Here is a 26,587-nt window from a genome sequence, read left to right as displayed (position 1 = left end):
TGAAATTTTGGCCTGAGAGGTTTTCCATTCACCTGAATGAATTACTCAACATTCACTTAACACGCTGTGGACACACATATAGCCATATGTCAGTCATCTGCCGCAGCTTTAACCGTGTCACACTCTTGTAATCTGACATTTGTCCCCCATGAGTATGAAATACACAAATGTAATCTCGGATCGCGAACGACTACTTTGTCATACCCCTTGCTAGTTCATGATATGGAATCTCAACTTTATGTTTGTCTGAAAAGATTATACTTTCACTTTCCACCAGCTTGGTTTGTCACGTTCACGTAGAAGACTTTTATTGCCATTGCATTTCAAAAAACACAACAAAATTGTATGAGAATCGAATACTAATAATATAATGTCCTATTACCCGACATTCAGATATAGCATTTATATTCACAGTATATTATGCTAAGAAATTTAAAGTGACAAATACTGGAATTTTTTTTCCCTCCCAAAAATGACCCTTTTGTGTTATTTGTGTGATTTAAGAAAGAAAAAAATCAAGGGCCATAATGTGAAAACATTGAAATGATCAGAGTTTGTCCTGTCTGTTATTTATCCCAGTTTGTCATGCAATACAACTGTTTCATTTGGTATTATTTCCTGTGACTGAGGGAAATTAAAAACAAACTTCTGGTTAAAACTAGATTTTATGGTTCAACCTTTAGTCTTACCACAATAATACTTTAAATAACTTGGCACTTGCAGTGCAAGGAATTTAAGAGTAACCTGGTTGCAGCATTTTTAGACAGAGAAATACTCCCACTGCAGTGTTTTTGCGTCAGCTTAACCGAATGCCATGCATTTGGAGCTTTTAATAGTTTGGTTGCATGTAGATATTAACATTTTGACAAGTGATGAAAGTGATACATTGACGTTTACAATTTTGTCATTTTCGCACGCAGTGCTGACTTTATGACACTCTCCTATGCAGTTTCTGTCATCTCATATGTATGGGAACTGCGCTGTGGGTTGATGGGATAAGATAAAATAGGCACACGCGCCATCAGCTTGTTGATCGGAAAAGCGAGAAGTCTGCCACAATGCGAGGTTTATCTGTGAAGCTATCCATGGATAACCAAAATGGATTACCGCTTGTAACAGCCAGTGTAACGACATCATCATCACATTTAAATGGAACGTCTCATGATTTGGTTTCACCAAAACGAACCCCCCCCCCCCTTTTCAAACACAGTTGAAGGCATTCTTGTAATTAGACTTTTAAGAACTGATAAATTGGCCCCCCAAAATCCAATTCTGAATGATCACAAACACACACACACACACACACACACACACACACACACACGCACACGCGCGCTGGTGGGAGATGTCAGCATGCGAGTGGTAAGGTGGCGGGCGGCGGGTGGAGGTTGGGGTTTCATCCCCCCGGCTCTGCCATCCCTCATCCACACTGTGTGAGTCTCTCTTATGACCCCGGCCGTGTGAGTTTGATGAATGCGGCACATCTGCCCTCCTGAACCGCAGAGACTCCAACTGGGAGGCCCCTCTGGCTGAAAGTAATGGCCACTGTTCTACACCAGTGACACATAATCATACGTGCTCACAAACACCGCGCGCCGTAGCGAAGACCCGTACTGTCACTTGGGTTTTTTTTTTTTTTTTTTTTGTGTGTACTCAGCAGCGATGTGAGGACAAATACTTCCCTACACAGACAAACACGGGTAGTATAAATATGTCATTGTAGATGGAAGACAGCGGTTATCTTGCGCCGATATAATAATGCTCATATGACAACCTCGCTTGTCTCCAATGTGAGAGGATGTCCTGCCAAATATTGCACATGTGCACCATGTCATCCTTGTTGATATCTCATCATGTTCCCATCAGATTATTGTCGTGTGTGTAATACACTAGGGTAATGTTATTAACATCCAGCTGCATATTAAGCTCTTGTCAGATGCTTCCCATCTAGGATGAGGTCTCTATCAGGCCATAATTGTAGGGCCGGTGTTGGAAACATGTACAACGGACCAATTTAGCCTGGAACAAACACGTCTCAGTTCCATCTCCGTGCCTTCCTGCTTAAAGGGAATAGGCGGGGCGAGAGACGCGCCTGTCCGAGGGTTGCCAGGAAACGCGGCTGTCAGTCTCTCAGGGAGGCAGTCATGCAGGTGTCCATGCTACCTGTTCATCTCCAAGATAATTAATGTGTACAAGAAGCTGCTAATTGCACTTTTCACTAATGATTTATGGGTTTTGTGAAAGGGGCCAAATTGGGGGAACTGTGTGTGTACACTCTGGTGAGTGAGTACAGCTGGGTGAGGAGACATGATTGATGAAGAGTGTGTGGATGCACCGTCAGTGTGGAGAGATGGTCCCCCAGTAGGACGGAGCCAATCGCACACACACACACACACACACAAATGCACAGATCTGCTCATCTGCTGTCAATTTCTGCCAGTGTTGGTTGGATATCTTTAGATTAGTAGACCAAACCTGAAGATTAGCATCAGCTTTCATCCAGCTTATCAGAATCCTTTTTTTAAGAATGTTTGGTCGGCCAGTTTCTGCCGTTCCGCGCCAACATTTCTGTTAGCGATTATCTACAAATTAACCCCCACCGCCGTTTCAGCGAGACCAAATGGCTTTTGTTCCGAAAACGAAAAAAAAAAACCCAAAGTGCTCCGAGGAAAGCGGCTTATTCTCATCTTTTAAAAAGCTGGAAGCGTTTAATCTTTCCACATTTCAGTTTGAAATGCGACCCTAAGGTACCCATCAATAATGTAAATAGTTGCCACTACTTCTTTTTCCTGTTGATTAGTTGATTAAATTGCTTCTTATTACAGCACTTTTACCGGCAAGAAAACGAATCCAAAAAGCTGTGAATAAATAAAGATAATTACGAACAGCCCTTTTAACATTATGGCCGGCCCCCATCGATTCCCCAGTATTTCAGAGAAAGCTGAAGGCTTTATGTTGACATAACACTTTTCTACGAAGTGTGTAGCTCATCACAACAATGGCATTACAGTTGTACATTGTAAACGATTCCAAATCCTTCAGTCTTGAAAAGCTGCGGTTCCGAACAATGTCATGCCTCCGGACAATGTGATTACAGGTGAAATCTGTGATGATTTAAAAACAACCGAGTTTTTTAAAAATGATTGCATTTGTTTATTTACTTTTCCTGCTTATCTCCACAGCTTTTAGAGTTTGACAAAGAGCTGTCTGTCTTCAAGGATCGACTGCATGAACTGGAGATTTCTTTCCCGCCCAGGTACGGACACTCCAAATTTAATTTCGTGTGTGGGTTCTGCGTGAGCCTGATTTTAATGTGATCTCAATGCCGTTTAAAAAAACAAAAACAAAAACAAAAAAAAACCACTATGGTATGGACATTTCTTTACATATCAAAACCGCAGACTTAGAATCAGCATATCACACTGTTTGCAGCAAACTTTCATTCACATCAGGTAAAAAAATAGAACAACAAGACAAAATATTTAATGATTTCAATGGCGTTTAAAAAAAAAACAAAACAAAAAAAAAAACCCCACTATGGTACGAACATTTCTTTACATATCAAAACCGCAGACTTAGAATCAGCATATCACACTGTTCGCAGCAAATTTTCATTCACATCAGGTAAAAAAATAGAACAACAAGACGAACTATTTAATGCGTAACTGTGTTTTTACAAAATAATTGACAATATGATCTGTGCTGAAGAAAATCACGCAAAAACAAAAGTCTTTCTGTCCTTTTAAAAGACCAATAAAAGAAGCCAAGACTGGATCTTCGTCCACACGATATGATCTCTTGCCGGTCAGATGCGTTTAAAAATAGCTAACAGAACTTTGCCACAAGGACTGGTTATTAATATGTAAAATTACAAGGAGTCAGTTGCCGCCTTCTTGTACAGAACAGATTCATGAGAGCCGTTAGATCTGGGTTTGATGGGTATCAGTTAAGTTTGATTAGATATGGCCCCAAACTGCTCCCCTGTGTGTGTTTTTTTTTTTTTCCATCCATAGGAGTGTGTGTGTGTGTGTGAGTGTGTGAGTGCGAATGCTTTGGATGACATTAATATTCCGTCTCAGCGGGACTTGGGGAAGATTGGAGCGGGTGGTCTCCTCTCCTCTTCCTCAAACAAATGCATTTGCAATTAGCCCTTTCAGAGGAGAGGGAGGGCAAACACTCGGCCGGCGCGGAAATATGTTTCGGGAGCAGCGCGTTAATGGCGCTTGACCTTTGCCGTCGGTTGTGACTCAATCAGCGCAGATAATGAAACGCTGTAATCAAACAATAATTACTTGATAAACTGCTCTAGTGGCAGGCGCGGGGCGACAGGGGATTTTACCGTGTGTTTGCGTGAAGGAGAGCTTGAAACACATAGAATTATAAAAATGCGCGGTAATGAATGCGGAGTTTTGAGATCGGGTTATCGTGCACGCGCGCGCACGCACGTGTAAGACTGAATAGGTGTGTGTGTGTGTGTGTGTCACGGTTCTGCCAGTCCCTGTTTTTTAAATGACTCTGCGTCTTAATCAGGGACCCCATTTACATCACTTTGCATAAGTGACAGGTGGATTTATTGTCATTTTACTCCGGCCGACATTTGCACCTATCCATATAATACTGAATCATCTCTCCACAGGGAGGGATGACCGTGCCGCCGTGTTGGAATACAAATGATTTTCTCATACTTGAGGTGATGATGAATCAAATAGATGAAACCCTGGAGCAGCATATGCGATTTGATTTGATCTACTCCGTGTGTGTAACAAACCACATCATTGTCAGCCCTGTAATGGGTAGCAATGGCCTAGTTAAACTTAAACAGCCCCCTCCTCCCACTTCTCTCTCTCGCACACACACACACAGATCCTGAAACCCCTCCTCCTGTCAGGTCTGCCTTGTGCTCCTTGAGCAATCAAGCCTCAACGATTGTTCTCCATCACATAGCCTGCTCCGGACCGGCCCTGCGCCATCTGTGAGGGTTATTACTCTTTTTAATGCAGGCCATCAGAACACACCCTCATTGACACGCATGCACACACACACACGCGCAAGCACAGCATGCACACACAGCTCGGTTTTCGCTCGAAATCTATAAATCAATACCAGTCACAAACATTTAATCTGCAAGTTAATTCTGTCTGTTGTCTGCCAGTGGATAAGAAGTTGTCTCAAAATGAGACACGCTGTCAAGGATGAAGGAAGGGTTGGATAACGCACGGTGACTGATTGATTCCAGATACTGACGCACATACATGGCAGCAGCCGCTGCCGGCTCCGGCTTTCTCCTTTCAGTTTAAGTTACGACTGCTTAAACATCCCCGGCGAGAGGCTTAACGTTTTATTTTTTTTTATTTCGTCCAGGTTTTTCGCGGGCATGGCTTTTTCGGCCTCCGCGCTTACACACGTGAATTCTTCTTAACGCGACGCATATCTCTTTACTTTCAAAAACTTGTCCGTCAAAGTTGGCCGTGACAAGTCTAAGTACTCGGGCACCGAGGTGAGGAATTTACCCGGGCCTTGTCACAGCTGGACCTGGAGCCAGTTGGACGCTGCCGGCTGTGGGACCCTCACTTACACACACACACACACACACAACACACACACACACACACATTTTCATAGTTAACCCATGTATGTAAAGAGAATGCATGAGTCTATTTGTCAGAAACCACTCATTTATTTAGACAGTTTCTCCGGAGCAGCATTATGCACGCCGCAAACTGCAACCAGGCATTAGGTCATTATCTTTGCATAGGCAGCAGCACGGCCATTCGGCTCGATATAATAGGATGGTTTCCGATAAATTACGGCGTCTTTGATTCCATATTTGTAATGATATAACTAAGGTAATATCTCCGAAAACATACTAAGGCAGTAGTAACTTATTCATGCATTTTGATTTAAGGAAAAGCTTTTAGTACTGCTCTGATCCGATTTCTTTGCCCCATTTTGAACAAGATCGATGTAAAAATTGAATCCCGGGGCTTCGGCATGAAAAAAAAAACAGCGGACGGTAAAGGAGCGGTGGAAAAATGCATTCTACATGTAACATGGTTACCGGGAATGGGTTTTGAGGGAGATTTTGAGTGACATCAGACCAGTTGCATCTGGTACCCTGATGCACACACAGATCATGCCTTGCCTTTTCCACAGCAGAGGGAAACATCAGAAACGCACAGGTGCACCCTCTTCTCTGGGTCGTGCACGCATTATATCTCGATATGTCTTTGGAGTTTGTGAAATGGAAAAAGAAAAGCCCTTTTGTGCAATCACTAATAAATAGATTCAACAGCATTACTTGTAGTCACCACATTTAGCCAGAGAGCCAAAGCCAGAGTTTGGATTTAGATATTGATTTTTACCAGGAATAACAGACAAATTTGAGGTCAGGGTACCATGATTACAAATCCCGCTGCTTGTCCAGGACATCGAGTCCCCATAAAGTCAAGCATGTGAATGGATTGAGATTTTTTTTTCCATGCTAATTTCATTAGCACTAAACAATTGGGATGAAGTTTCATTGATCTGTAGTGATAAATCAAAGCATTTGACAAAATTAAATTTTGATCGAATTACAGCGTTGGATGAAAAGTCAGCATGAAACAATCAAACAGCCAATTAATTGCCATTACAGTCTAATCTTCTCAGGCCATCAATGTGTTCGAGGAGAGTTTTTGAAGTATTTCAATGGAGAACTGAGCGCGGCCTCGTCTCGGCCGTAAAGTAAATGTCAGAGGATCATTACTGCAAGAACGTAACATCTGGGAAGCCGAATTAGACAGTTGGCCGGCCTTGGCAGAGCCGACGTTTACCGTCACTTGTTGGGACGGGCCTTTCTCTCCTTTGCACAAGGTTTTAAACAAAGACGGTGTCACTGGTTTATTTCACTCATCTTGTAAACGGCACACGCCGACAGAATCAAAGGATTCGCACAGAACCTCTTTCTTTTTATTGATTCACTTTATCCCCAGTTTTATTTTACCGCAGACGAATAAAGCGGGAGAGCATGGTCTCCGGTAAAGCATGTGCTTTGGCATAAAGTGAGTCGAGGAGCAGCTGGTAGGCGCTGAGATGTTTGAGACTAGGCATGAATTCTTCTTTTAAATTTAAATGCCCAGCCATACCTCTCTCGTGGAATACGGAGAGACTGATGGGAATGCACGAGCGGTAACGTGACGATCCCGTGCGCAAGCGTTTGCTCGGTCCAGAGAGACGCGAAAACGGCCACGGGTCGCAGGGGCGACGCCGTTGAGAACGCTGACGAACAGTTTTCGTCTTCGCCGTCCTCCGCGCGATCGCATACGGCCGTGAAACATCGGCGCACATCTTCCCCTATGGCTCAAGGTAACTGAAGAAGCGCAGGCCAAAAAGTGATTTGCATGCAGGGTAAAGCTACAACAGAGTCATTAAAGTAGAAGGTCTAAAAACTGATACCGGGCAGAATGACTTTACCCTTTTTGAGGAGAATGAATTTTCATCAGGTGACACCGGTGGCTACGCGCCAGCTCCTCAATAACTGCTAATAAGCCCATATGAGTGGATTATCAGTGCAGTGGAGAATTCTTCAGGACTTGTTTTGAGCTCATAGGAAGTACCCGCACAGATGGCTCTTCTGCATACAGTAAGTGGCCTTGTTCTGTCAATAACTCTCTTCACACAACACGCCCGGCCTGTTGGAATGATGTCATCCTCTCAGTCCATTCCTCCATTGGATTGTGGACACATTTGTCCTATAGCCTTGCGGTTTGTACCACAAATAAAGGAGGCTTCTTGTTCCACGCGTGAACAGCCGTGCTATAGTATAGCAGAGGCACGTCACTCCATTAATGGAGAACCATAGATATACTTGGACAACGGTGTTTGGTTAAAACGCCGCAGGCGAGGTACTGGTATGTGTGTGTGTAACTCGTGTTACCCAACAATGGCCAAAGGGTCTTGGTTTTACAATCATGAACGCATTCATCACTCTTAACTACTTGAGAGCCTGTGAACATGATGAAGGGCCATTGTGGCGATAATAGCTGAATATTGTCCACTGTCATGTGTTATTGCCTATCGTCGGAGATGATGCCCGTGAAAGGGGGCTTTGTTGAGAACAGTCTTACATGGAGAAGATTAAATGGATGCCATCTGTGTCGTCTTGTCTTCATTTAGAGCAGAACGTGTCATAGCCGAACCCCAGCAGGCTGTAAACCATGAGCTACTGATGGCATTTCGCTGTGTTTGAACTGCGCTATGCCAATGTTGTGCCTGCGAGCCTCCCAGCTCTACAAACTGAAGCAAACACTCAGCTTTATTGATAGCATTTGGCTGATCTTTGTGTGTGTGTGTGTGTGTGTGTGTGTGTGTGTGTGTGTGTGTGTGTTTTGCCAAATCTCCCCTGACAACGGCAAACAAACATTGCTGTAAAGGCAGCAAGTCGTTGAAACCCAGAGTTTCCAAGTTTTTAGCCAATGGCAGCCCTGCGTGGCCAATCCAACATCCCATGATGCTCTTTTGTGCCCTTGACCTCGTGTCACTGATACTATGAGTCTTATCTCTGGCTTCCTGCCTTACCTAAATTCTCAACTTTACAATGCCCTTATTAAATACTGAACAAGTGAATAGGCCACTGTCACTTATTTGTCATTTTGTAAACAAAGGGTTTTGCTTTAATGGGCAAACAGTAGAATGTGGGAGCACCAAGCTGGGAGCTGTCCATGCTAGTATGCTAGGCTACGATGTAGCAGTTCTTTTGTTGGGGCTGGAAATATTTACCATAGTTCATTATTGTTGTCAACAGGTAACACAAAATCTGTTTTCTATGGATCATCTGATAGCAATCACACATCTGCAGCTCTTCTTTGATAAACTTGTGTTTGTCTCAAACACCATAAGGAATTTTGGTCTTTTAATGCCTACAAAAGGCTTCTGAGTCAGACACAGTTTCACAAAGTCAGACACCCGTCAGACACCAACATGAACTTTAAATGTAGATGACTACAATTAGACAGATTAAGAAACTTTCCCATTTGCACATTTTTCCTAATAATTTATCGTCGTCTTATTGTAATCGGGTGTAATACAAACGATCATTTTCGGGTAATTCCCTGCCGATTTTTTTTTATTTTTTTTAGGTAATTTCTGCAAGTTTGTATACATTTTTTCCAAGTTATTGATCAATATATTAGGTCTAATTAACTACCTATATATTTACGATGCTTCTCGGTCAGTGTTTATTTTTGTCAGTTTTCATTATTATTTTCACAAACAGCATATTTATAAATCACATTATTTTTTCATTTATAAGAACAGCCATGCAGCATCATCGTTCAACTATGCGTGATATATATTGATAATTTATCAAGCCCAACTCCTGCACAGGCAGGTTGCGTAGCTTGTCTATAACAGTCTTAACTTGCGTCACCCAACCTCTCCCACTGATGGGTGAGGCTGAGTGACATACAGCGCATAGGGCCCGTGCACACCCCACCAGGCCTTACCGTGGTGAGGCAAACAAGGTGACACTGACCGGAACGCATGAGTAATGTGTCAGCAGCCAAGTCAAACATTAAACCCCAATCCAAGCATAAATGAATTAGCTCATGATGGCTGCTACAGGATCTGAATATGTGACTATGCACACATGTATCATCGGCCATAAATCAGGTAGCGCAACGTACTGGATAAAGGAGTGGGTACACGGCACTCACACAAGAACATTTTTGGCTGTACTGAGGAGCGGGTCTGGTTCTGTGCAAATATTTTCACGGGATTTTATCTGAGATAATTTGGCATCACATGAATTTAATGTATATATGATATATGAACACCAATGCTTTACACCCCAGTACGCCATTCATCGGTCTGTTTATAGCTGCTTTCGAACGGAAAAGTTCACCGCTTTAAGACAGTTTTAAGTGCTGTCCAGCTTGAATTTCATTCTCGGAAGGAGAACTTTTTAGTTTTATATTCTCACATTCAGAAAAGGATCACTGTGGAGAGGAATAGGAGGTAGACAACACTGACATGATGAACAACTTTAACACCGCATTCATGTTCCAACAATAACAATAACAATAACGACAACAACAACAATAATAATAGTAATAATAATAATGATAACACATTCCATTGTGCCACCTTACTTGAAACTCAAGGACACCATACAGACATACACATATAGACAAGTTAAGTTTGTATGTGTACTGGCTGTTACTTTTTTTTCTTTTATTATTCTTACCAGCATACATTGTGCTTCCAATACTGCAAGAATTGATGTAAATCATCATTTTAGCAGCACAAAAAACAATCACTTTTACCTCTTTGGAGTTGCTGCCAAAGAAAAAAGCCACTTCTCTTATTTCGATTCAATCACATTTTTGAGACTTTCACAGATTTTTTTTTTTTTTTTGGGGGGGGGGGGGGAGCTACTCATAGCATCATCTGATGTGGCTGTCACTTCATGTAAGCCTTGGCTTCCATTACACTCCCAGCATTTCTCATCCGTTGTCGAAATCTTATAATTTTGTATTTATCGTCACAGGTTTCACTGTTAATAAAGCAGTGTGTGTCACTGCTTGCCCATGTGTGTGTTTGTAAATGACAGAGTGAAGCATTTCCCCCCCTCATACAAGCTCACAATTGTTGGAGTTATCAGCTTGGCCGATTAATTAGTGCAATTAGTCTTGCTATGGGCAATAAGTGTCTGATAGGAGTCGACCGGCTCCAGCCTGCACGCCCTCTTGGACCGTTTACCTTCCCCGATAAGTTTGTGAGCTCGCTAATCGGACACATTAATCACTTTGGCCCCAGCACGCCATTCCACTGTTTGCTGTTGCATTAAGACTTGTTATCTCTATTGGAGGCAATGGAGGGTGCGGTGTAACAGAAAGGGGAACAACCTATACCAACAGGCGCCCAATGGCCCTTTAATGGCCACGGTTGGCTATTTTTAATCAGCCTCTACAATTGCTGGCAGTCATCAAAAATAACAAAACGACGGCGATGTTTTGTTCCTGAAGAGCCGGGAGGGGAGGGAGGGAGGGAAGAACGGAGGGAGGGAGGGAGGGAGGGGCGCTATCAGATGGGAGTTCATTGTTTGAAAAATGTGAGAGAGAAACCTTCATTTTCTCTCAATCTCTTTTAACAGCCAAATGACCCTGCACTTGTTAGTCAATAAAGCTTCGACAAAGTTGCTCTCGGGCCCCGGTTGGAAGGATTGTTCACTCGATGGCCCGTCCCTCAGGAAGCGAGAGGCCACCCTGAAGTCAAGCAGCTCCACCAGCCCTTTGAAGACTTTGCTCTTTTCCACCTTCTCATTGCCTCTTTCTGTCTGATCCGTCTTTATCCTCTCTCCCTCTGCCTGCCCGTCTATCTCTGGTTCACTCATCCTATTCTTCATGCTCTCTTTTATCCAAGGATCACTTCTTTAGCCCTTCGATTAGCATACCAAAAAACCCCCATGCATTTCCCCCACGGTTTAAGTGCTATTAATGCTAATTGGAGGCAGGGAACTTCTCTAAGTAGCTCACAGCAGGTCTGTTTGTACACCTGGTGGGGAGGGGCTGTATGTGCATTCATGCATGTGTGTGTGTGTGTGTGTGTGCGTGTGTGTGTGTGTGTGAGACCGTGTACCTGCTTTTGCCCGATGCTTAAACCCATGCACACACACCCCTCTACAGATTTGTTTGCAACACACATCTGATATCATGTCAGGGCGGAGTGATCTTTATTCTGTTATTGGATTTGTGTGTGTGTGTGGGTGTGTGTGCGCGCCTTCATTTGTGCTTATTTGTGATGCATGCATGTACTGCTGTGTGTATTGCCGCACGTGTGGATGATGATTAGTCTGATTGGTGTAAACATCAGCGTATTGACATCATCATCAATTTGGTTCATCTGTTTCATCTATCTTTATACGATGCAAATGAATAACCTTTCCTTTGGTTGTTTTGGTCTCTTGCTCATTATCTTGTCCCTTTTTTTTACTTTTTAACATGAATCAATGGCTTCATATTTTGTAGTATTTTGCTGTTTAGAGCAGATCTGAAGTTTTGCACGAGCGGGTTTGTCATAAATTTATTCCAGTTTTATGTTCTGTCTGATGGTGTTCGGGGCTGAGAGAAGATTACTTTTGAGGGAGACATTTTTCTTTGTAGAATTGCTCTTTTTGTGCCATCATCTATATCACAGCTATCAACATCTTTTTTCCATGACTAATGCCCTCGAGCGACTGTTAGTCTCTTCCGTTCGGTAACATAATTTAGCCTTAATGTTTTCAAGTAAAAGAAGGGTAATATGAACTCTTAAACAAGCTCGGTCCCGTTTCGGGAATCTAGAATCAACGCAATTAGCGAACAATGTGCCGGATAACTCAGTTCACTGACTCGACTTTGAGCGCGATCGCTTTAAACGCATTTCTTAAAAAATGCATGATAATCCATACAACAGCTTTCCTGACAAAACACACTGCATCAACTCTTAGGGTTACAGCGGAAGGACATTTTCATAGTTTGATCTTCATCTCAGACATTATCGCAAGATGTACTTTAAATCATAGTTTCACCGCAAGTTCTGAACATCCCATCCGTGTTCAGGGAGAAAACAGCAGGTGTCAAAAACGTCACCCAGCTCCATCAGTTCGGGGCCAGAAAGTAAAGATTTGAAGATCCCTTTTAGCACCGGATTATCGAGTGCAAGGTTAACCGTCAGAACCGAAGTCAAATGTTAGTAAAAGTATGAACATTTCTGCCATCTTGGGTCGAATGGACAGAGATATGCAATAATGCTACCGTAGTAAGACATACAAGAGGAACCCGTACTTCAATCGAGCCTCATAACAATGATTTGAAGGTATTTTTACACAAATAAAGCAACCGGTGAAAAAAATTTCGTTCCGCGCCGAGCGCTCGGCTTCACCTATCAAGTCTCGGCATGACTGATGAGTTGAAACCGCAGCGCACGTGTGTTTATTCTTTCATCAGGCTATCGGCGTGTTCAGATTTGGGGCGGCGGCGTTCTGCTACGGTTAGCACGTGTGGCACTGAAGGAGCAAATTGGATTGGTATTACAGTATGTAAGCCGCCGCTTACATCCTGATGAGCGCCGACAAACAAATTGGATTGGTGGTGTGTAAATCTGAAGCGGTTTGATGAGCCGAAGGGGCAAATTGAATTCTCAACAATGTAAATCTGTATCAGCTCAATGGCTCTCAGCTCGACTCCAACCCCGCCGCCGCTTAAATCATGCGATTGTTCCCTGCTGTTCCAAGATTCGTACAATCTCTCTTGGCCATTTGCCGCCGAACCTAATCTGTTTTTGATGACCGTGTAGGGATGCGGCCGTACATATGGGCGAGCGAATCTCCCTCTGGCCCCGCTGTGACTAAATCGCTCTCGCTCTTTCTATTAAACCAACCCTCTCTCGCTCACAGTCGCCGCAATACAATCTCCCAACCTGTACAGTTGGCAGAAAGAGATTGTTTTGATGAAGCCATCCACGTGTGTTGATTCAGGAGATTACTCAGATGATTGGTTGTACTAATGGACCTCCTGTTTTCTTGGGAAAACATTTGATCGTGACTTCTCATTTATTCCTCCCTGCAGCCCCGCGGATTCATACGCGTTATATTCATTGCCGTCTTGAGCCGGGAAAGGGACGGCGATCGATGTTATCGATAGCAATAGCATTAATAATTCCCCTTATCTTTCTGATTCTTTCTTTTTCTGATCGGGAAACGAAGGCTTTCACACATTTTGTACAGTCGCTGTGTTCTTGTCTACAGATCCAAAACATGTACAAAAAGCATCTTGCAAAATTCAGAACTTGCGTTTCGTATAACTGAAGTGCGTCGATACCCCGGGAAGGAATCGTGAACGCAAAAATAAATTCCGTATTTGTTTTTTTTTTTGTCTTTGTTTTTGTGACATCGGTGATCCAAACCTGGCCCAGTTGTCACAATCCACGGTGTTATAAAATCGTATGTACCATTAGTCCCGTGTTCCTATTTTCAAATGAATATTCGAACACACACAATGTGGCTTGAGATACGCTTCAAATTTATACTCAATAATTTAAATACCCTAATCATATTTACAGCAGGTATAAATGTGTACTTGTATCCCTATCATTTCTACCCTTATCTTTCTTCATGACATGAAGAGCCAGACATTTGTGATAAAAGAATTTCTCGTACTTTGTTCTGCTTTGTACGTCGATACGTTTTCATGTAATTCGAATTCTCATAGTAATGAATATTCACATTTAAAGGGGAATATATAGACATCAGCTGACAAAGTCCACTTCCAAGGACTATATTTCTTTTCTGATTTCCACTGTGTTATCCAGAATTGTATTTTATCATCGACTCAACGAATTACAAATTTGTTTGTTTTTTTTTTCCCCATGACATTTGCGAGTAAATAAACATAATAAATCGTGTCTGGCTGTGCGCTGACTGTGTTTCCCCCTTGTGTTCCCCTTCAGTTATCCATACAGTGAAGACAGCAGTCAGGGCAAGCAGTACATGAACACCAGGTGTCCCGCCTGGTGCGACCGAATCCTCATGTCGTCTTCGGCCAGAGACCTGGTCTTAAAGGTAAACCCCGTCCAGACGACTTCGATGGCTACATTCACCGCCGCGGTTTTCTGTTCGTTTTCTGTTTTCCCCCCTCGCCTCCCCCCTCCTCCTCCCGCATCTGTCACGTCACAGATGGAAAGACGACTTGCGCGAATACTAATCTGCAAGCGCTAAGCCTCGGGTCCACCCGCAACAGTACATCTTCTCCTGGACGGATAGAGTTCTAGAGGGGCCCCCGTCGTCTTCATAAAGCCGCGGATCTCTATCCTTCTCCCGGAGTGGTGAACCCGGCGAGATCCCCGCTCCGATTCAAATCCATCCCGGCATTGTAAGCCGCGGCCGATCTGCCACGTCTGTCTTCGGTCTCCTCGTCCTCCTCAAGCTCAGGGGCGCCGGTCTGTTCGCTCTTGACTCACCCGTTCTGTTTGCCGGGGTTTACTTTGGAAATCCGCCCTTGCGAAGTTTTCTCCAGATTATTATAGCGTCGGAAAAAAAAATAATAAAATCATCCGTGACCAAACGACGCCAAATCGCAAATGGGATCTTTTGCCCAGAGATGAATCTTTCTAAATGGAGAGCGATGAAACCACCTTTCTCCATGTGAGCGCCTCGCGATAAACTAAAAAAAATTTTTTTTTTTTTTTTGGTTTGTTTCCCAGTTTTAGATCCTCGGATCCTCCATTCCGAGTCCACGTCTTTGCTTCCCCGAGCTCCCGACACGCAGCTTTCGTGCGTGAAAGAGCCTCGGCGGTGTATTGTACCTTAACAACCGGCAGCAGGGGCCGCTCAGGAAGTTTGAATTCTTTTGTTCCCTCCGCGTTAGAAATTCCTTCTTCTTTTTCCGGGTGAAGCTGTTAAAACAAAGAACAGCGCCTTGCCCCAAAAACGGGGAAAAAACAATTTTTAAATAGACGTCCGGCACCCCTCTTTGTCAGAATGATGTTGTTTGTTTTGTTTTTTTTTTTTTGTTTTTTCTCAAACCCTCAAGCAAAAGCTAATTGCCTTTAATACAGAGCGCAGTTAGTGTGTCCGCAGATTGGCCGATGATTCACTGAGCACACTCTTCCCCGGCTCTCGGCGTTACAGATTGTTGAGACATGGGCCCGTAAACAGCCCGGCGTGCGGCGTCATCTATCATGGCACGGTCGGTTAACTTGCCATCATGTTATTTTCTGCTTGCCGAGCCCTAACACGCCAAAGGTTGCCTGCCGGCTGCGCGGCGCGGCACCGGCTCCGGGAGCGCCGGTAATGAATGCTTAGCCGAGCGAGCGCCGCTTCCCCCGCCGGAGGGCCCCGGGTAATTTGTTTATCTGTCTAAAGATTACGCAGCCCAAAAAAAAAAAAAAAAAAAACAAAAAAAAAACACAATTTTATGCTGCCTTTGTAAATGATCAAGTGTGTGTTTGATGAATGTATCTACGGCTTCGGGAGGCAGCGGTCTCGGGGGGGCGCCAGTGCGTGGCCCGCTCGGAGAAGGTAGCGCGAGGCGGCGGCTCGCCGCGTGCTGACCCCCGCGCCGTCCCGGGATTGGTCTGAAGTTAATTCGGATTCAGCTTTATGGTTCATTCTCGAGCTCTCTGTCTCTTTCTTCTTGTAGCGCCAGCACAGTCACAGTGTCACAACTGGTAGCACCGCCAAGCCAGTGCGTGTGTGTGTGTGTGTGTGCATGTGTGTGTGTGTCTGTTTTGGTTGGCTGTTTAAAAAGTCCTTAGTTCGACCAGACAAGTGTGATTTATACTCTAGTCTGCAGATTCATGTCTGAGTGGGTAACAGCTTCTTTGTGTGCAGAAAGTGAAATTGAAACATGATTCCCTCAGATGGGCACTTAGATTACGGTGGGAGTGTATCTGGTCCACAGGCAAATGCCCACTATAAATTACTGCCGCTTTTCATCCCTCCCCGCCGCGCCGTGCCGAGGCTTCAAAGTGAGAAACCAAAGGTAGATTCATTTCTGAATCTCCGAGGACCGCTCCCGTCTCCAGGAATCTTGACTTTTTCCGGCCGACGACACGTCATGTCGCTTTTCGCCGGAAAGCGCGCTCCTCCCCCGCCGACCAAGGGACGGGCGTGCGTTCGCAGTGGCCTTGACGATTCGCGGCACCCGATCGGTCCGTTTAATTCACCATTAATCTGCAAAAAAAAAAAAACGACATCTGACGGAGTCCTCGCTGTATTTCAACCCCTGCTGGAACCTTAAGTTTTCGTCCTAACATAAATAAACAGTCATTCAGAAGCTTAATTGTATTGGACAGTTTAGTAGCGGAAACGTGCGTGCATTTGTGTGTGCGTGTGTGTGTGTGTGTGTGTGCGTGACACCAGTCAAAACATCGGCATTAATAATTATTAAGATCAGCTTGTAATGGGAAAAACTAGCTAAACCGAGGAACGACTCATGAACGGCAGCAAATCTGAACCCGATTACGACGCAAATCCGGCAGATCTGGATTTTGTTTTGGGTCCAGATAGCAAAACAAAAACACGGACACGATCGTCCAAGGTATAGTCTCGTCTCCATAGCAACGCATATCAGGAAACATCTTTTATCGCGTTCTTGCCGTGAAAATCCCACTTTTCCCTCCACGACCCCCTCGAATTCATTGCATTTCGGAGCTTCTAAAGCACAAGAAGCGGCTGGGTACGTCCCGTATCATATTCTGGGGTGGAACTGCAACCGCGTCAAGCAGGAACACGAGCAGTGATGTTCGGTTTCTCCACCGCGGGCTGGAAGAGATCTTTGAGCGGCCGCGAGACTTTTATTTTGAAAAACAGAGGGTGATCATGCTAATTGTGTGTAATGAAGCTCACACATTGATTGCCCATCATGAATGTGTCATAACACCCCACGCATGCCTGTAACGATTGTGGAGAGCGTTCGGTCTTTTTCATCACAGTGTGTGTGTGTGTGTGTGTGTGTGTGTGTAACCTCTGACCTCCTCTGGTTCTGTGTTTCCACAGCCTGAAAATGAAGAGAAGTCTTTAGTCTATGACAACATCGGGCCCAATGTCTGCATGGGGGACCACAAGGTAACCTGTGTGTGTGTGTGTGTGTGTGTGTGTGTGTGTGTGTGTGTGTGTGTGTGTGTGTGTGTGTGTGTGTGTGTGTGCCTATTTGCGTATATCTGCATATTCTTGTCTATCTACCTATTTGTGTGGGGTTTATGTGTGTTCACTGTCTAAAATATCGACATGATGCAACTCCATGTGGACGATGTTTTATTCAGCTCAAAGGTAAAAGATGATATTTGACCCCTGAGCCAAATCTTATCTTTTTAACTGCCTTATAAATGTGTTATATACTATAATAGATACTCCTGTGACATTACAGAATCCTTACATGTCCTGGGTGCGGGTATGATTCCAACGCTGTTGCTTCTACAGAACTTTTGTAAAGATGGTGATGTTTTAAAGGGTTCTAGAACATGTTGGTTTGGAAAAAGTACACACACACACACACACACAAAAAAAAAAAAAGTTCACAAAAGTTTTTGGATCGGTCCGTCCAATCAGCAGGCTGGATTGCTAATTTTAAATTTACCATTTACTATTTCTCTCTCAATAGATGCCTCTTTACATTCCAAGACCTTTCCATCATTTCTAGCAAAACTCAACTGTTTCTACAGATTTTATTTTCAATAATTTGTATTTACTGTGTGCGCGTGTGTGAATTATATGTAGCATAAGCCTTGACGTTTCCAATCGTTTTTCCACCGGAGACCCGTTTCTTTTTTTTTTTTGGCCATGGATTGAATTATAATCCGTACGGTTAAATGAATTCCCAGACAACAGAAAGCCACAACAAGAATATTTTCCCTTTGCGCAGACGAAATAAAACAAAACTTCGTTTATCGATTCTCGCAGCATTTCTTACGTGATCGGTCAAACCTGCAGAATACTGAAAAAGAGTACAGTCACCGTCCCAATCCAGAGAGAGTGTGTGTACTTCTATCTAACCACGACGCATGCGGTGGTACTTCCGTGCACCGCAGGGCGAATACCGAACAAAACTTTAAGCAAAAAAAAAAAGCCGCGTTGTAACAAATACCCTCCCCAACATGTAAGCGTCCATGCATCGGAGTCGCTTTAAGCGCCGTTAATTGTCCTCGACGATAAAGCGGAGAGTTTTAACTCTTTAACTGAATAACAAAAAGAGAAGCTTCTGTGTTTATGGTTGCTAGTAGATGCCGCCTCTCGCTCCAAAGAGGACAAAGGGGCGAAAGAAGGAGCGAAAACGTGCGAAAACAGCGCGGCTTCAGTGTCCGCTGGTGTCAGACAGAAGGTCGCGCTCTGAGAGAGAAGCGAGGCGCCTGGAGTCGGGTCTTTCATCATGGCTCTGCGTGTCACAGACAGTAGTGTGTGTGTGCGAGGTGACCCCCCCCGAGCGCGCCGCCCGCCGGGCAGCTCACCTCGCCCGCCATGCACACACACACACACACACACACTAGAATCGCGGGCGGCGCGTTTGAAAGAAAAAAAAAAAAAAAATGTCGGAGATAGTTAGCACGCAGGCCCCAAAACCCACAGTGAGTGTGTGAGTTTAACCTGTGTGTCCCCCCCCGCGCGGGGGGGGGGGCTTCCACAACGTCCTACACACTCCTAATAAAGTCCTCAGTATCTCCAGGTTTCTAACTTTCTAACTTCTCTCTGCCTCTCCCCCCCACCAGCCAGTCTTCCTGTCCTTCCGAATAACAGCGGGGGCAGGTAAACCTAATGCAAATAAGCACAAGTGTTGTGTGGTGCAGTGATGTCGTGGTAAATATTCATTTTTCTTTATTATAATTCTTCCCATTGTTGCTACTCTTTGCTATGATTTGCTTGATTTCTCTTTCCTCCCCCTTATTTTGTTTTGGTTTCTTTTTTCCCCTTCCGATTACTTTTCACACCAAAAAAAAAAAAGAATCACCAAACAAAGATGGCTGATTTGGAAGGATCTTAACACACCCGCCTCCCTTCACGTGGCCACTTAAAATGCCGCAGTCATTTTAAGAACTTTTGCATAGAGAAAGTCACGTTCTATTATTCTGCGGGGCGGGAAAAAAAAAAAAAAAAAACGTCCGGTGCGTCAAGACTAAAACTCTCCCTTTTTCTGTCACTCCTCAGGAAAGTGTTGCCAAAGGGGGGGAGAAAATATTCTGTGAAGCGCCTCTGTGAGAAAACAAGAAGAACACATACACAACACACGCATGCGCACACACATACACACACACACTTTGCACAAACCTACACTGAAGAACCTATACAAACTTTTCAGCAGTGCTGACCAGTCGCAGTTGTCCCGACACCTCATTCATACAGAAACCCCAGTCGTTTTCTCTCCATAAAACACTTGTTGAGACGCGGACGAGGCTCCAGACAAGACACACATCGCTGACCTCACAGTTGCCATGCAACCCCTTTCCCCAGAGAGAGAGAGAGAGAGAGAGAGAGAAAAGAGAGAGAAAAGAGAGAAGGATGGACGGACAGATGGATGGACAGATCCTCTCCGCGCTGCAGCCTCATTGCCAAAACTCTAATCGTAATCAGCCCTACTACATATTTTTAAGACACCGTACTTGACATTTTTAGGGTCGCCTCTGTGTCTAGGAGCTACTTTCCATACAGTATGTAAGGTGTTTTAAAAAGAAGTGCAATGCAACAAGAGAAAAGAAAAGGAAAAAAAAAAAAAAAAAAAAAAAAGTTGTATATCTATATTGTTAGGGTTATTTGTACATTGGACAGTATAACATAGAGTTGTTGATGGTTTTAGTGCCGCCTTTTTTTTTTTTTTTCCTTCCCTGACCAAATGTGGTTCCTTTTGTTGAATAGAACCCCCGCCAACCCCGGTTTATTTCAGCAGTTCATACACACACACACACACACACACACACACACACACACACTCACACACACGCATATAAATATATATATCTATCTATATATAGATATATATAGTTTTGTTTTGTTGTTGTGGTGTGCCAAACACACTGCCATGCCTGACACATCGGTTCCATTTTATATACTGTACTTTTAAAAAAAAAAAAAAAAAAAAAAAAAATTACAGATAATTTATAAATCCTACCAAAACGCTGGGTGCACGGAGCGTGGAGGCGGAGCAAGCGTTCCGGCTCAAAAACTCTGACCTTTGAATGGTCAGCAGAGGAGGAGAGAAACGACTCAGCCGCCCTGATTTATCGCCTGTCCAAGAATGTTTTAAGCCGTGCCATAGACCATGCAAGTATATAAGATAATATAGCACTCTCACATTATTTCCTTATCATTCTTACTCTAACTTATTTCTACTTAATAATATTACAGTTCTTGAATGTGATATTTTAGATAGGCTTGGGTATCCTTAAAAATGTAAACTTTAGTTTTGTTTCGTTTTTGTTTTGCCTTTTTTTTTTTTTTTTTTTTTTTTGTTTGTTGGGGTCTATTTTTGTTACTGAATTACGGTGCCAAGTATCCCCCACACAGAATCAAGGTGTGTGTGTGTGTGTGTGCGCGCGCGCATGTGTGTTTATGCGCACTTAAGAGTCGTGATAACGGTATAAAAGGTATTGATTAAGAAATGTTTAAAAATAATAGAGAAACTCTAAATGCCATTATAAAGACCAGGAGGAGCTTTTTTTGTGTGGGTGGTCGGGGGGGCGGGAGGGGTCTCTGTAGCCTTCATTGCAAATATTTCCAGCATTAGAAAAACAGCTGTTTTTTTATTGATTTAATCTTCTACACTACAGATTACAGACTGAGTTAAGCCGTCAGATTTATCCTCAGCGATATATTAGAATATATATATATATATATGTATATGTCTATATGTATATATATATATATATATATACACTTGCGTGTAATATGTTTTCATCTAAGTCACCGCAAGGGTAAATGGTTTTGTGCCTGCCGCAAATTATTGTGTTGTCTTTTGTGATTTGGTTCGTGGGCAAAAAAAAAAAAAAAGAAGAGAAAATCCCTGCTTGTTTTTTTTTTTTTTACCTCGTCGTTGTGAGTTTACTGTAGGAGTTTAAGCTGCAGGGTTTTTTTTTTTCTTATTTCACTCCATCTTCTAAACAGCAGATAGAGATTTGGCTTCAGACCCTGTAGATGATGCAGTTCTCAAGCAATAAAAGCCTCCAACTCTTTGTCCTCATTCCTGCGTCTTTACTTCACTATTAAAGAAAAAGACTGGAGTAGGGGGTGTCGGTGTCAAGGGGGGGGTCTTCGTGCAAGTGTGTGCGTGTCTGTGTGTGTCCCATACACTCCTGATCATCTATTCACTGGTACACACACACAGACACACCATTTCAAGATACCTTTGCCATGAGTATGTTGTTAAAGACATTTTTTGTTGCCTCCGTAGTTTAATAATGATGTATAAAAACATATAAAATATGGTTAGTAGACAAAAAAAATATTTTGTGCATTATATATATGCAGCTTTTTCTTTCTTGCTGCATTTTTTTTTTTTTTGGTATTATAAGTGTTGTTTTTCTCAACCAATATTCCAAATTCCACTTGAAAAATATTTGATTAATGATAAGTCTTAATTCTAACATTTAGCTGAAAACAAAATACAGGTTTTAGTTGCACAACTCACGAAATACGCGAGTATTACGGCTTTTAATAACATTTAAAAGTTCGGTTGTTTTCAATTCAATTCCAAATATTGTAAAATAAATGCAGGGGGGGAGGGAAAAACAATCCAACATCAATAAAAAAAAAAAAAACGAAAATGAAAGAAAAAAAAATGTTTTGTGAAACTCCTCGTCTCAGACCATCACTGCGAAGACGTGGATCGTTATTTTAATGAAATAATTTGGTTTATAAGAAGAAAACTATCCATCAATGCATGGAAACAACTTCCGGTCCGCTCGCCATCAAATACCCGGAAGAGGCGCAACAATCCAGGAGCGTCTCTTCCCGCCCCCGGAAAAAAGTCCGGAAAAAGAGGTTGCAGGTGACTGCAGTACCGCTGAAAGACGGGGAGGGGCGCTTTATGAACCAAAATAAATTTTAAACTAAATGAGTACAGAATTAAATACATTTAGAAATAACTTGGGGTAAAATAAGCGAATATTATTCATATATCTGAATTTTCGTACACTAAAAGCAGCTACGTCTTCAGCTTCAGTCTGCCATAGAAACGAAAGTTCTTTTCCAAAATTTTCTTCCGTTTTTTTTTTTTTTTTTTAAATCGTTTAAATCTAATATTTTCAACGCAGGCGTTTTATATTTGGCATCAAGGATGGAAAGCAACCTTACAGGATACATTCCTGAAAAAAATGGTGGATGTAACAAACATCTCATTATCTAAATTACTTATAAACAACTTATCGTTGTCGGATTTGTTTAAAAACCAGATGCTTTAAGAAATTTAAAAAGAAAAAGTGACGCCATCATTTTCATCTTCATCATATGACTGCAGCTTCTGTGACGAGCCATGAGTTCAATTTCATTTCTATGATAAAGATCGACCCGAAAACAAAACAAAACAAAAGAAATGCTTGTTAAATAATTTATTCATAATACAAAGTGTTTACTTTCTTTCTCTCTTTCTTTTTTTTGTGTTCCTCTAACCTTTCCGGAAGCAATAATACTCTTTTTTTTTTTTTAAACGAACACAAAAAGCTGCTCCAGTTTTCTATCCCGACGCGATGAGGTAAAAAACCAAAGAAAAAAAGTGTATAATGTCTTTTTTTTCCTTTTTCTTTTTTTCTTTTTTTTTTTTTTTTCTTTTTACACAGGATATTTACAGCGTCTTTACATGAATGTGATCCGGAGAGTGGTAAAAAGCAGAGATGGATGTGGGGAGTAAAAAGGAAGCAGCAGGTACATTTGCAGGGAGGAGTGGATGAGGAGGATGAAGGCTGCTCCGAACGACATAACTTATTCAGTAAAAAATATATATACAATACAATCTGCCACGTCTCCTCTTCCTCTCTGGATACCCTGGTTAGACTGAGCTTTACAAGCGTCACGCAACCGCCGTGTTAAACATGCGTCCGGATCCGGATCAGTGTTGGACCGCACTCGAAATATTCCGGGGGGAGAAGAAAAAAAAAGTCGCGGGGTTGCGTTTTAAAAAAAAAATAGAGATAAAATCTTGAGCTGCCCCCGCCCCCAACCCCCTAAAAGTGCATTTTTTTCTTGCGTGTGAAAAAAAAATGAAAGAAGAATTAATAATATATGCGGATATTAATAACATTCATTCCGCCGGGAGGCAGCGGAAACCAAATCAGGAGGCCAACACTGATCCGGGTCGTATATTATGGGTTACATTGACTCCTGTCCCGACCCGACGGTCCTGGCGGGAAGGTGAGACCCCACACCCCCCCGACCCCCTCCCACGCCACCCTAACCTACCCCAACCCACCCCACCCACGGTGCACCGGCAGGCACGACGTTTATCCCCTGCAGAACGCGCGTCTTCGTATTGCGCCATTTTACGCACTTATGACGCACGTAGACGAAAGCAGGTGTGTGAGTGTGTGAGTGTGTGAGGAAGGAGTGCTGCAGGATGGGGGGGTCGGAGAGATCACGACAAGTTCCGTTTGGACCCCCCCCCCTCTTCCTTTTCTTTTTTTTTCTTCTTTTTTTTTCTGCTCCTCCACCTCCACCTCCCAGCCTCCTGCGCCATCACAAGGTGTCCGAGCTGTTGCTGCAGGGGCTGATCAGCGCCAGGTTGGCGGCCTTGTGCTTCTTCAACAGTCTCGTTATCTTCTCGTCGTCCGAGTTGGGGTCCAGTGGCTTGTTGTACTCGTCGTCGTCCTCGTTGTCCGAGCTCTCCTTCATCTTCTCCGTCTCCGAGTCGTGCTTCTTCTTGGCGGAGGCCATCTCGGCGGCGTGCCGCTTCCTCCACTTGGTCCTCCGGTTCTGGAACCAAACCTGTTCGGGGGAGGAGATGCTGATCAGTGTCCACGACCGTAACAACAAATAAAAACGAAAAAAAACAAAACAATAATTAAATAACAACAATTAAACAGTCCCCACCTTGACCTGGCTCTCCGTCATGCCTAACGAGTAGGCCAGTCGTGCACGCTCCGGGCCCGCCAGGTACTTGGTCTGCTCGAAAGTTTTCTCAAGTGCAAAAATCTGCTGTCCCGAAAAGGTGGGTCTGGAGTGTTTCTTCTTGCCATCCTTGTCCACCATTAAGTTTGCCTGAGCTAAAGAAAAAAAAAAAGAAATACATTAAATAAAATATAATGTAATAAACCACAATAAATGACAACGAATTAATTCAAGAAAAAGAAAACAAACCAGGGAGGGGATACGGAAACGCACCGAGTGTGTAAAATGTAACATGATCACATGTGATTGGATTTATCAAATAATACGAAATAAAATAGAATGAATAACATAATTGAATGTTTGATGATGATTCCGTCCCCACTTTGTATACAGTATTAAAGTATTGGAAATAATAGTAAAAGATGCGCCGTAATAAACCAAAAAAATGTACGGATTATTATGCAGTTATTGCTGAATTACATTGTTATCAATCGGATGGAGATGGAGTCAGGTGGTGTGTGTGTGTGTGTGTGTGTGTGTGTGTGTGTGTGTGCGCAGTGCTGACTTTACAGTTTTAAATACATGTAACGACGGTGCATTTTTTTTTTGCAATTTAAAACGATATGTTTTAAAAACAGCATTGTCTTTTTAATATTCTGTTGTTGTTTTTTTGGCATGTTGTGTTGTGGGCGTGTGAACTCACCGGGGCAGGGGACCCGCGGGTCCCTCCAGGGGGACCCCTGCATCACCCCGGGCCAGAAGATGGGCGCCCTGCCCGGCAGCTCCGCCAGCGGCTTCGGGTACCGGGACACCGCCGGGCTGAAGTACATCCCAGCCGCGGCCGCGGCCGCCGAGGTGGCCAGGCCGTTGATCCTGGGGAAGCCGGCCGAGAGCAGCTGTCCGGCCGTGGTGATGGGTCTCCCCAGGATGTCGCTTATTCCGTGCGGGGTCGCGCCGGCGATCTGCGAGTTGAGGCCGGACAGCGGCGGCGCCTTGAAGCCCGCCGGGCTTTGCTGCAGCGCGTACGGGAACAGGGACGTCTTCATCTCGGTCATGTTGTGCAACGCCGCCAGCGGGGTGCTGCCCAGGACGAACGCACTCTGCCGGTTAGCCTCCATCTGCCCGACAGCTAACATTTGTGAACATCAACCACCGAACTCGCGTGGGGGATAAATAAATTAAAAATAAGAAAAAATAAAAAAAAAATTAAGTCTGTCTCTGCGGAGCCACTTTCTGCCGTCGGGTCCCCCCCCCACACACACACACACCGCACACAAAGTATCCCGGATTGAGAAGCGGAAATAAAAAAAAATAAAAATAATATTAATAAATTTAAAAAAAAAAAGAAGAAAAGCAAAACTTCTCTTTCGGGGGGGTAAAGCGATCTCCAAACACACCCACCCCCCACACACACACCAAAAAAAAAAATAATAATAATAAAAAAAAAAAAAAAATTAACGTCTATCCGTGCTTGCCGGTCGGCGGCATCTGTCCGCGGCGGGAATCCACAGGAAGTCGGTAAAAGCCCCGGATGAAGCTTTTCAGGGGCTCGGATGGGAAACCATGAACACGCGCTCGCTCGCTCGTCCCGCCCGTCTATTGACTCGCGCTCTGTTGGGAGCCGCTGATAACAGCACGGCCACCTGCACGCGCGCCGCTCTCATTGGCCGGATGGGGGAGGGGGGGGGTGCAGCGAAGCGGCGCTCTGATTGGACGGGAAGACAACTGCGCTTCTTCACACGTGCGTCCCTGGCAGAGCGGTGCTGCCTCAAAATGCTGTCGAAAATAGCAGCTTCAAAACGCGGCCGCTCGCTAAAAACACAACCAATCGGATTGATTTCTGTCGAATATTAGCGATTTTTTTAAAATCAAAATCGACAATCGGAATTAAAAAAAAATAATGCTAATAGTAAAACCGATCCGGTGTTTTGAAGTATTTATTTTTGTACGATCTTTTTTTTTTTTTAAGTTTTTATTTATTTTTGTCAGCTCGCAACAGTATAATATTCATATTCCTCATTGAGCCACACAACAACTAGATCTGCA

At 43.6% G+C, this 26,587-nt stretch overlaps 2 protein-coding genes across 2 annotated transcripts in view; one reads left to right on the top strand and one right to left on the bottom strand.

Annotated features, from left to right (window-relative positions):
• inpp5a (inositol polyphosphate-5-phosphatase A) overlaps positions 1-19,855 on the top strand; it is a 143,831-nt gene extending 123,976 nt beyond the window's left edge. The window contains 6 exon segments of the mRNA XM_086164633.1: positions 3,183-3,256; positions 14,467-14,578; positions 17,516-17,584; positions 19,222-19,258; positions 19,658-19,674; positions 19,676-19,855. Of these exon segments, the coding sequence (XP_086020759.1) occupies positions 3,183-3,256; positions 14,467-14,578; positions 17,516-17,584; positions 19,222-19,258; positions 19,658-19,674; positions 19,676-19,708 (342 nt within the window). The 3' untranslated portion in view covers positions 19,709-19,855.
• A 3,179-nt stretch (positions 19,856-23,034) lies between these two features.
• Positions 23,035-25,999, bottom strand: nkx6-2 (NK6 homeobox 2). The gene is made up of 3 exons (XM_086164621.1): positions 25,245-25,999; positions 24,524-24,696; positions 23,035-24,418 (listed from the first exon to the last, which is right to left on the bottom strand). The coding sequence occupies exons 1-3, from the start codon at positions 25,675-25,677 to the stop codon at positions 24,170-24,172; spliced, it is 855 nt and encodes a 284-aa protein (XP_086020747.1). The 5' UTR covers positions 25,678-25,999; the 3' UTR covers positions 23,035-24,169.
• Between the last annotated feature and the right edge of the window lie 588 nt (positions 26,000-26,587).

The sequence above is a fragment of the Fistularia commersonii genome, chromosome 2 (genome assembly GCF_037954325.1).
Source record: "Fistularia commersonii isolate RoL2024-O1a breed Wild chromosome 2, RoL_Fcom_v1.0, whole genome shotgun sequence".
NCBI lineage: Eukaryota > Metazoa > Chordata > Actinopteri > Syngnathiformes > Fistulariidae > Fistularia > Fistularia commersonii.
Note: the sequence above shows the minus strand (reverse complement) of the source record. Positions and strands in the feature narration are given on the sequence as shown.